General features: G+C 39.8%; 1 protein-coding gene across 3 annotated transcripts; it reads right to left on the bottom strand.

Annotated features, from left to right (window-relative positions):
- Window positions 1-2,478: 2,478 nt before the first annotated feature.
- On the bottom strand, window positions 2,479-8,513 carry ddah2 (dimethylarginine dimethylaminohydrolase 2). 3 transcript variants are annotated; one of them, XM_058754744.1, is made up of 6 exons: window positions 8,368-8,513; window positions 6,612-7,145; window positions 6,355-6,543; window positions 4,893-5,012; window positions 4,649-4,792; window positions 2,479-3,677 (listed from the first exon to the last, which is right to left on the bottom strand). In XM_058754744.1, exons 2-6 carry the CDS (start codon window positions 6,900-6,902, stop codon window positions 3,561-3,563), a joined length of 861 nt encoding a protein of 286 aa, XP_058610727.1. In that variant the 5' UTR covers window positions 6,903-7,145; window positions 8,368-8,513; the 3' UTR covers window positions 2,479-3,560. The 3 variants fall into 3 exon arrangements, with proteins under 3 accessions (XP_058610727.1, XP_058610724.1, XP_058610725.1); XM_058754741.1 differs by having other exon boundaries at window positions 8,269-8,411; XM_058754742.1 differs by lacking the exon at window positions 8,368-8,513 and adding an exon at window positions 8,030-8,251.
- Between the last annotated feature and the right edge of the window lie 3,070 nt (window positions 8,514-11,583).

Raw genomic sequence — 11,583 nt, 5'->3', positions numbered from 1 at the left:
TAGACGTTTGAAGTATACCTGGTAAGGCCTTGATTAGCTGTTTCAGGTGTGTTTGATTAGGGTTGGAGCTAAACTCTGCAGGACACCGGCCCTCCAGGAGGGTCGCAGGTGAGGAAACACCCTGGACAGACAGACGGCCCATCCATCACATTCACACACTCGCACCTGTGGGCAGTTTGTTTCCAATTCACTTATAATGCATGTGTTTTGGGGAAAGCGGAGAAGCTTGCTGTGAAACGACTCCCTGTAAGAATCATAATTCTGATCATACTGAAATATTCATGAAAAATGCAAGGCATTTTTTATTATTATTAATGTTGTCCAAACAGGTGCTGTAGACCTTTGTCTCCTGGAGGAAATTAATGAAATTTGTCCTGGACGCTGACCCAGGGTTTCCGCGGGTCCTTAAAAAGTCTTAAATTTACTTTATCAAATTTAAGGTAATAAAAAGTCTTAAATTGTACAAGAAAGTCTTAATTATGATTTCAAGAGGTCTTAAATTTGGGTACTGACCAGAATCACGATGCAGCTTAATGTGACGATTAAACTTCAAAAAGCTATAAATAAATATGAGCGCAGCACGTTTCAAAGTCCGGTGCTGCTTTGTGTTCTGCCGTTACCGCGGAAACCGTTCGAAAGCGCCTCCTGCTGGCAGAGAATGAATGCGCATGTTCAATAAGGCTGTTGTTGTGAGTAGTGTATTCATGCAATACCGGAGGCTGTAGTTTCAGAACCGGATTTCTAGGACCCTATAGTTTTTTCTTTTTTTTTAATTATTTTATTTATTTATTGTATGTATTATGTCAGGTCTTCCAGACAGTTCTATCAAACCTTTACAATTAATCCAGAACGTGCAGCAAGATTAATTTTTAATGAGCCAAAAATAATGTAAGAAAGAATGAAGAACATCACACCTCTGTTTATCAATTTGCACTGGCTACCAATAGCTATGACCTCTGGCTCTGCACCCCTTTACCTAAATTCATTACTTCAGACTCATGTGCCTCTAGAAGCTTACGTTCTGCAAGTGAACGTCGCTTTATTGTTCATCCCAAAGAGGCACAAAATCACTTTCACTGACTTTTACATTAACTGTTCCTTCCTGGTGGAATGACCTGCCCAACTCAATCCCAGCAGCTGAGTACTTAGCCATCTTCAAGAAACGGCTAAAAACACATCTCTTCCATCTTTATTTGACCCTCTAACTCTAGCACTCTCTATTCTAATTCTATTCTTTAAAAAAAAAAAAAAACCTTGCTACGTGTACTGCATTAAGCTAACTGAGACTTGTTATAGCACTTGCATATCATTGCGCTCTTGTTGATTTTGATTGCTTCCATTGTCCTCATTTGTAAGTCACTTTGGATAAAAGCATCTGCTAAATGACCAAATATTAGTGGCTCATATTATTTTATAGCACTTGCTATTCAATTCTGTATATTATTATTTTTAAGGAATTATGTAGTTGTTTAATTGTATGCACGTAATTATTGTCCTAACCCTAAACATACCCGTTGGTAACCCTCTTGAAATATTTAACCTAATTTATTTCAATATATTCAATATATTCTGGTTTTAAATTCAGTTTTCTTGGAAAGAAAGACTTGTGTCTGTAAGAGACTTCAGTTCATTAGCCGCAGCGCTTCACGTCTGATGTGTGACAAACTTAAAGTGCAGTAAATGGTAAAACACTTGCGGTACAAATTGGTGTGATTATTAGTACTTTAATAAATGTAAAATAATTTGAATACAAATACTAATTTACAACATCCAGCATCACAATGAACTGTTTTGTACAGCTAAAAAGGCTAAATGGAGATTGCTGACTCCCCTTCAAACTGTTCACGCTAGCTCTTACATTAAAAATAAGATGGAAAGATAAAAAATAAATAGTTTCCATGGATCTAGTCTTTGCATCTGTTTGTTTAATGTTTGAATCAGGTCTCCTCTGTTGGAGTAGACAGCGCTGTCCCAAAAAATAGGGTCCTAGAACTGCAGGAACATTAGGTTTTTTGTTCAGACCAATGTGAAAATCGACCCATGTTTTTACCCTGCAAACACGCAGAGCTGTAAATGTGAACTGGTGGGTCAATAAGAAGATAATTCATTATAAAAATCTAAACGGTAAAATGTGTTTGTATGTTAGTTAATTAATATAATAATTTATTGATAATTGTTTAAATTAATATAATAATTTATATTTTTGACTCATCCATTTTCTTAAAAAATGGTTTAAAGGCTGAAATGTGAAGTGTATCATTTTCTAAAACTTTTTGTTTTCCTGAAAACTTGTATCTGAACTGTAAATCATGCTTTTTATAGTCATTTTACAGTTTAATAGTTTACCATAGACATTGCCCTACCCCGCTCATATGGTATTAATTTTATTTGTGCAGGTCTTAAAAAGTCTTAAATTTGAGCTTAAAAATCCTGCAGAAACCCTGTGACCCTTCTTGCATATGTTATACAAGACAAGTTATACAAGATGATTGAAATTATAACTTTTATTGGTTTAATACATATCAAAAATATCTTACAACTGAGCCTTTTTGGAGATGAAGGCATTCGTGTTTCCTTTTCCTTTGCTGTAAATGAATCATAACTGCTCATGATATAAACCACTGGGAGAGCAAACAATCATTTTTCAATAGTGTCAATACAATTGAGGGGAAAAAAACCTACTAAAGTACTTTTTGCATTAATGGAACAACGGAAAAGCACATTACACTGACATCACAACATATAGTAACGATGCTGCTACCTTGAAAAAGCCATTTGTGGCCTCGTATATCACAGCCACAACATACTCCACATTCCCACAAGTTAACGTATGTGGTGGCCTCTACATGCTATGCTGTTCTGACAGGTTCATATGTGGGTTTTGGTTTGGGTTAGATCAGCACAGTAAAAATCAACCAAACCCATCCCTTCCCGGACACCTCAATGAACAAGAGCCTGGTTCTGTGCTTGACGTTAACTCTGCCACAGTACAGCTATCTGTATAATCTGATTTGTCCACTAACATGCACATCTTAATTGGGCAGAAAAGCAATTAAATTATTGTACCTGACTACCTTTAATAGCAGAATATACCGACCGAAGCCATGAAACTACACGTCTTGTAAGCTCTGGACCTCGAGGTCCACAGTCCTGATCGAGCGCACATGAACAAGCTGATCTCGGTGTTCAGGGCTGATAAAAAGGCCAGTGTGTTTGGTCACGGTTGAAGCTTGAGGTCCAGAATTAAAAACCCCTGAACTGGAAAAGGAGTAAATAACAGAATTTATTCTTGGGGTGAGCCATCACTTTAACCTCTCATCTCACTGTGAGCGAACGGTTCATCTGTCGTTTATTTCAAGGCCATTTATTATAATACTCTCATAATGTGTGTCCATTCTACAAATCTAAACAAACCTGCATATAAGAGAGCTAAGAAACGAAAGCATTAGAGAAACATGGATAGTGGCAGCCCCTAAAACCTCAGGCTGAAGTGAACGCATACGAAAAGGTAAGATGTAAAGAAAGTAAATGTGATTATGCAGTGATTGTACTCGAGTGTCTCAATAGTTGGGTTTCTTGTTGATAAGCAGGCAAAGGGAGGACAGCGCCGCCCCGAGTTTGGAGGCTTCGCTGCAGGCGGTGGGCAGCAGGGTGTAGTCTGTCAAACGCTGGAAAGCCTGAAACAGAGAAGAAGAAAATATAACAAACACAGCTCCAGCCAAACTATCATACAATCAGCTGTGAGGAAAGCAGCTTTCTTTGACTTCTAGAAACACTGTCAGCTGAAGCTAATGTGAAGATTTGCATTTACTCAGATATGTGTTAGCGTCCAGCAACTAGTTTGACAGGAAAGAAAAGTCAGTAGACATCCCACTAACTAGAAGTAGCTTTTCAACTACACTTCAGTTAACTCTCATTCGAGTATCAGTAGCCCGTTAGGTTAGGGTTGGGCTTGGAAGAATAAGTTTGTGTACTTGTAAACTTACTTCAGTCAGTCGAATGTCCATCATAATAAAGTGTTAGCAGACGGTCTACTACAGTGCATGCATAATTATTAGGCAAGTTGATATTCTTATATTTTTCCAAGCACATTGATTTGACCAATTCCAGGCTGGAAGTGAAAAACACTTTATATTCAGGTGTGAATAATTAAGCAGGTATTCTTTTACCTCAGACGGAAAAGTAAGAAATTATTAAATCCCCAAGAGAAATATTCAAAACTAATGCAATACTAGAATTTGCAAAGTTGAGGCATGACCATTGGACAGCTCATCGAGTGAATATCAACTTGCATAATAATTATTAATGACTGCTAGTTGACGTGGAGTTGCAAAGTTACGGATAGTAAGTAGAATGTCTAAAGTGGAGAACAGCACTTATTTCAAATGAAATCTTCTCTAACATTATAAATGCCTTTAGTGTCACTTTTGATCATTTTAAATTGTCCTTGTTAGAAGTTTTTGTAAAAAAAAACGTATGTTTTTGAACGGTTTCCACTACACAATACTGAGTTGTGCTTCTTCATATTTTTGAAGCTACACTAAAATGAAAATACTTAGAAGAATGGTTTTCCATTGATGACAAAAGCCCAAAACAGGCTTGTGTTGCTGATTATTGTGTGTTTTACTGCACATGCTCTGTTACTCACAGGAACACTGTTGGGACACTCCTCGGCTGTGGGGTGCAGGAGGAAGTCCACTTTAGCAGGACCTCTGACATAAATGCAGTTAGCAGCGACGTCCTCGGGTACAGACAAGATCTCATAGTGATGGTCAGTCAGCTGCTCCATCACCTGAAACGAAAAGCTCTCTTAGATAACGTCATCATCTCCTCAGAAAAGCTGTACGTCACGAAGCGATTATGTCCCGTATTTGACTAGCGCACACACTCACTCGGAGTGTTTTCTTGGCCCCGTCGCTGCTGCTGATGATGATGGTATCGGGGCCGGCCATGGAGCAGATGTTCTTCAGACGAGAGCCTCCACACACAGGCACAGTGGACACCGCAAAGTCCTGAGCACACACAGCACCAGACCACTGTTATCTGCTGTTATTAGTAGTGCTCCATAAGGCAAACCCTAAGTATTAAATGTTAGCATCCCATGCAATGGACATGAATGATACCTTCAGTTCTGCAGCTTGCTGAGGAGAGGGATGTTGTTACCTTTCTGAGCAATCAGACTTGCGATTACCTACCTGCACTAAAAAGGAGACCCAAGCCATATCCACAGAGCAGAATATCACAGGCTCCAGGCTGCTCTCTACACACTTCAGTCAGTAACCACTCACAAGCCACAACATCCAAGCACTGCAATGCCGTTTTTTACTATAATGCTGTTATACTCTGTCAATAATCCACTTTACACATTCTACTAACTTTGCAACTACATGTCAACTAACTCTCGTTAGAGAACGAGTAGATGGTTAGGGTAGAATAAGCTAACATGTAGTTGCAAAGGGGAGACCATCCAAATAAAGTGTTCGCAGACCGTCTCCTAATGACTGCGAGCGGATATTCTTACGGCTAGGAGAACGTCTAAAGTGCACCTAGTGATCATTCGACAAAACAGCAAGAATTCAATTCAAAGCACTTAAGAAATTAAACTCATTCAAAAAGAATAATTGATGAGATAAGTGTCTGCTAAATGATTAAATATGAAATAATTGTTATAATGTGCACAAGAGTCTTGCATACACACAGAGGTTAAACTGGGATTTGTTATGTGTGGGGCTCTGACTAGGGCCGTATGAACTGGGTTTTAATTTTTCCCCAATTCCATTTTTTCCATTTAAATTTTTCAGGATTTTAATGGTTAAATTAAGTTTTATTAACCAAAAAGCATGTCTAATTAATTGAAATCATGAAACTTATACAAGTTTTTTAACTTTTTTAAATACTTTTTTTTTTTTTTAATTAAATTAATTTTTCTATTTTGTTAACAAATTCTGTGCTTTCCATTTACATTTTTCTGGATTATATTTTAATAACCAAAACCTTTTTTTTTTTTTTTTTTTTTTTACAATAATAGGGCATCTGCACCATTCATTCACACAGACATGCAGAACATGCAGGATTCGTATTTAAACAGTATTTTGTGGTTCAATATTCACAGACACTAGTCCATATCGCCATTTGATTTAAGTGTATCGATTTATTCATTCAAAATCGGAATCCGAATTAAACAGTAAATTCCATTTTTATGACTGGATTCTGAGATTCTGTCAGTGTTTTCCGCATCACGGTAATTACAGGGCCCTAACTGAATTCGGCCCCGGCCCAATTTAACCCCTGCATGTGCAGCATTCTAATCAGCCATCACTAAGAGACCCAATTCAAGCGAATCACAACGCTCACCTTGAAGGTGTCGGCCAAAACCTCTGCCCCACGGTGATTGGTGTGTTTCGAAATGCCCACAAAGAACTCTTTTCCAGTGAAGAGGACGTCGCTTCCCTCCAGAGTGGCTCCAGCAGAGCCGCCCTCCTCGTCGCCCATCTCCAGCACCGTCAGCTTCAGCTCGCTCAGGACGCGCCTCACGGCCTCCGCCTGGAGAAAACACAGCGCTGAGCCCCAGTCACGCCCGAGTGTCCCGCAGCCCCGCGAGCGGCCCTTACCTCAGCGCGCCTCTGCTGTTTGAGGGGTCGTGTGACGAGCGCCGTGTCGCCCTGGATCACAGCCACGTCTTCGATCCGCCAGCTCTCGGGCAGCTCCGAGGCGGCTGGGATCTCTATCAGCTGCAGCCCCACCTTCTGCCTCAGCGCACCTGTCAGCACCCCCATCTGACGCTGAGCCTTGGCCAGGTCCGTCTGAAGCCCTTCTCCACCCTCCGCCAACTTCCCAAAGGATTCTGGGATACCTCTGACCACAGCATGAGTGAAGCAGCCGTACGGATATATGTTGGCCATGACGGCGTGTATATGAATGGTGTGTGTTTATGACAAGCCTGAATGTTTGTGTGTGTGTGTGTGTGTGTGTGTGTCTGTGAGGGACTCTGATTCACAAACTGAGCAAGTCTGAAGTCTATGAAGGACAGTCTTGGAGTGGAAGTGATTGGAAGCCAACAGCAACTGGATCAGCAAATCATTCTCAACGTCCCTGAATCCCCAGAGCAGACACCTCCAGGAGTGTGTTTGTCCCTTTAATACTGCCTGAGACAGAGAAAATAAATTGAGAGAAATAATTAAAAAAAGCATATTTTGAAGAGCTATAGACCAAAACAATTAACGCGTGAATCTTTGGGTCTCAGAACCTCCAGGATCTGATATGAATCAACCTGATGCCGTTTGAGAGCTAAACTGAAAACCCTTCAGCGATCAAACTGAACAAATAATGTCTTTGCACCTGGACTTTAAAGTGGACTCAAAGATCATGTTATTTTTCAGTTGTCACAGTGTCTCATTCCACATTAGTTTTATCAAGTAAGCAGCTTTAAACCATTCAAGTCCATAACTGCACTGAACAAATAATTTCAAGTTTTTTTTTTCTACCTTGTATCTGTTATAAAATGTTTACAGCTCTGTCTGTGGATTATCCACATTAACTGTTTTCAAATGAACTTGGAGTAAATGTTATGCATACCATTTTAGCATATGTGTGTGTGGCACAAATTATATCACGTGTGTGTATATCCCAAAAAAAAACATGCAGCAACATTTACTTTGGTTCTAGCATGTAACCAGAGCAGTAGCTACTGTATCCACATTGTCAGGAAAAACAAAACTGATAAAACTGCCGAATCTGGAAGTGTAGTCTACTACAACCAATCAAAATACACCACCGGTAGCGTCCAAACACAGACGAGAACACCCTACGAACAACACATTTGTTTGTTTGGGTAACATCGGTCTTCACCCAACGGTGCAAACATTAACCAAACTCGGATTCACTGCACTTTTCCCGAGACTCGAAGAAATGAAGTGTTTGTGTAAAGTCGCCGCTGATACACAAAAGCGGTTCAACAGTTGTCCAGTGTCTCGGCTGCCAAAGTTGACGCCCTGCTGAAATACGACGAACTCGAGAAACAAAACCCTACCTTATGAGTCGATGAAGCGCGTTAATTCGGTTTGTTTCTGTGAACGCGCTGAGCTGTTTGACCGCCGCGCACTAACACCACACCGTTATTCTCCTCTTTCCCTTCCCCCTCAGTCCATCATCCTGTCCAGTCCCTTTCCTTTCCTCCTGCCTGACCAGAAGCGATCCTGGGGATCTACTCATCGCGACTCATAACCAGGGGACGCAGTCTTCCTACATTGTTTTGTAACATTAGCCTACCTCAGAGCCAAAGTGAGACGGCGCTTCTTCAAATTTGCCAAACCCCGATCCGCATTAAAAACATTCCTGACCATCTTTCAGGATCTTCCACTTACTTACCAGTCCTGTCGTTTACAGTGCCACACCCCCATCGCTCCCTGTGGCTGGACTGGAAACTTAATTAAACAGTTCATAAAGATGGGGGGAGTGTGGAGGCACTCATTCATGCTGAATAACGAGTGTTCAGTGAGTTCTGAGCTATGACACAGTTAACCAGCCCTAGTCTGCAGCTGTTCTCTAATCCACTCTTTTAATATGTAGGTCAGGTTTAGCTGTGTCCTCTGTCTCATCAAAATGCAGATTATTTGTGAAGTGTATCTGCCATAGATGTTGTTTTGTTATTATGGGGTGGTGGGTTGACCTCAGACCCTCAGGAGGATTTGGGGGAATGCGTTCCTACAATGAAATCTCTTTTTGTTTGTTTGTTTGTTTTTAGTTAAATGCATCTTCCGGGTGTATTTAACAAGCAAAATTAAGAGGCCATACCTCTTTCATTGACAAAACTGAACATATTGTATGCCTTTATACACTGATCACTGACACGGAAATGTGCCTTTAATTTTACCAAGAAGATTGTTGTAGGTCATTTTAAGTTTTATTATACTTTTTAATTTTAGTTTTTACATTAAAACCATCATTTTGTTCATTCAGACTGTTCGAGAAGGAGGGATTTATCGCATGAACCAACCACTAATCATATCCAATCATAACACAATGGAGGCATTTCCTCCCCCCCTCACATGACTTTCCCCCATTCATTCTCTATTACCCCACCAAACCCAGCAGGGAAGATAAGTACACAAATACATCACATTTCTCCTGCCTTTGTACTGTGTTTTTTGTACTTATTATTCTCTTATTGTACCCTCTGCTGTCGCTTTAGCAAGCACGTTATACATTTTTAATGTCATATTTTGTAATATTTGCATTGTTTTATTTTTGTGCTATGGATTATTTTGTCGTCCAATTGTTTGAGGAGGTATTGCCTCTGGCCCCTTGGAGGAAACACCCCTGCTGAACTTTAAAGGGGACTCAAACATCTTTTTAGTTGTGATAGTCTCAGTCCACATTTATTACATTTATTGTACATCTGTGTCTTAAGATTAAATAGTACTATCATAGATTAACTATGTAAAAAGTAGGCTATTGAAGGAAACAAGTACTTTGGTTCTGATATCAAGCAAGATGGTGATGGTGAAGTCAATAAAGCACTTATCAGATGAACAGATGGAGCATCGCTCATGTCCCAGTAAAAAGAGTCTAACAATGCCCTTGGCGAAAAACTGTGCATTTATTAACGTTTATTTCATTAAAATGAAGTAACAAGAATTACATCAGCCAGTGTTACAAAGTTACAGTACATTTTTGTCATTACAAGAGTAAAATCTAACTCGACAAAAGCAGGCCTACATGGTTTCAATGTAAATGTAACAGAATATAGCATTAATACCCTCTTTTGGTACTAAGCTCATGATTTCATGGTTTTCGTATTTTTGCCAAAACAACGTCACAAAACTATTTTAGAGATGAAAAACAAGTTTGGTTCATTATGAATCTGTGACATGACAAATTATACGAGTCGCCACAGTCTAGATAATTAATGGGAAACTCTGAGGGTCCTAAACACACAAAACTTTGTGTAAAACGTTTTCTCACTCGTTGCGCATTATGATGCATTATTTGTGCTTCATCAGCCCTCGTACATGGAATGGGTGGTTTTTAAGAATTGGTAATAGTTTATAGACCACGTGAAATTCATATATGGGTTCAGTGGCTTTTAGTTCCTGTGTATAGGGTGTACATAAGCTGATAAGAAAGCTTTTAACACATTTCAGTCTTGAGGTGATGATACACACCAACATTTCTCCGTGTATCGTCACCTTTACTCTCCCTGAAAATCTGACTAAAATTGCTCTCATGTTCTCTCATGCACTTGCGGGTGTGTCCAAATTTGTACAATAAAATGTACAATAAAAAGCTCTCATACATGAATATCACTCCCTGTAATATTAGCTGCCACTGACAAGCAGCAAACAATAAAAAAGTGGTTCATGGCTGTGAAGTAAACCAAATCCTATAGTCTAATTAATCCTTAGCCCTTCACTGTGTCTCACCCTATTTCAGAAGAAAATGCAGTAAAACAGTGGTTTTCAAACTCAGAGCCACTGCACATTTTTAACCCAGATCAGATCTTGGAGCGTCTGAGAAAGGAAACATCCACAATGTGCAGCGCTGGGAAGATGTGAAAAACCCTGCAGTAAACAAAACTGCACCCAGTAAGGCAATTTCACAGTATTATACACAACAAGTTAGCACTGGTGCTGATACGGTCCGATAGCAACAGGACGTTTTACTGTTTGCACATTTCAGACAGGCTGATTTTTTTTCTGCTGGTTACATCATTGTGCCAGAAGGTGGCATCTAGTGACTTAAGGTCCGTTACGTAACACCAAGGCCGATAATGATAACGATAACTATAACGTTAACGATATAGTTTTAAAAATCATTTTAAATTTAAAAGAACAGCCGAGTCCACACCACAACGATAATGACAATGGCACTGAGGAACAATATCATTGGATTCACTTTCAAAACAATTTTTCCCAGCTAATGAATGATAAAAAACATTGACAGCTAATCAGAATCCATCCTGCTTTAATGAGCTTGCGTTTGGTTTGTAAATCATTTTCTATGCATGCTGTTGTGGTGCGAAGCTTTGTTTCTCCCAACACTAACTTCTTGTTTATTGGATTGCTAAAGCAATAAAAACAATATACGAGCAAGTCATGCTGTGGGTCTGAATCTGCTTGTTAAGTTTTGAGGTATTGAATATCTCAACAGCACTACTTTCCGCTGATCATTTAAAAACTTTATTTTACCACAGTTTTCTGGACACCAGCACTTTAATGATTCTTTAATGAATCACTGCCTGTGATTTCGCCACAGAGATAAAGGTTAGGATCAAGATTTGTCAGTAGTAGTACAGCAGTGAGAGTATAGTAGCATTTTTTCTTGTTTGTTTTTAGGATCTGAAGGAGGCCGCTGATACACAGACAGCTCAGAATACACAGCCAGGGGAATGGAGCAACAGATCGAGACAAAGAGAGAGACAGAGACTAGCAGAGGATAGACAGGATTAAAGAAAAGACCATCTGTCCATCCCTCGTTTCTCAAGCAAAACCAGCAAACAGCCTCACGCAAGCCACACAGTCATGTCCTCGTTGGCTCCACATGCATGTGCTTGATTCTGTTGGGAGTGAGCAGTGTCAGTCCAGC

Source organism: Onychostoma macrolepis, chromosome 19 (assembly GCF_012432095.1).
Source record: "Onychostoma macrolepis isolate SWU-2019 chromosome 19, ASM1243209v1, whole genome shotgun sequence".
Classification (NCBI taxonomy): domain Eukaryota; kingdom Metazoa; phylum Chordata; class Actinopteri; order Cypriniformes; family Cyprinidae; genus Onychostoma; species Onychostoma macrolepis.
The sequence above is the reverse complement of the archived record's forward strand: the minus strand, read 5'-3'. Positions and strand labels throughout refer to the sequence as shown.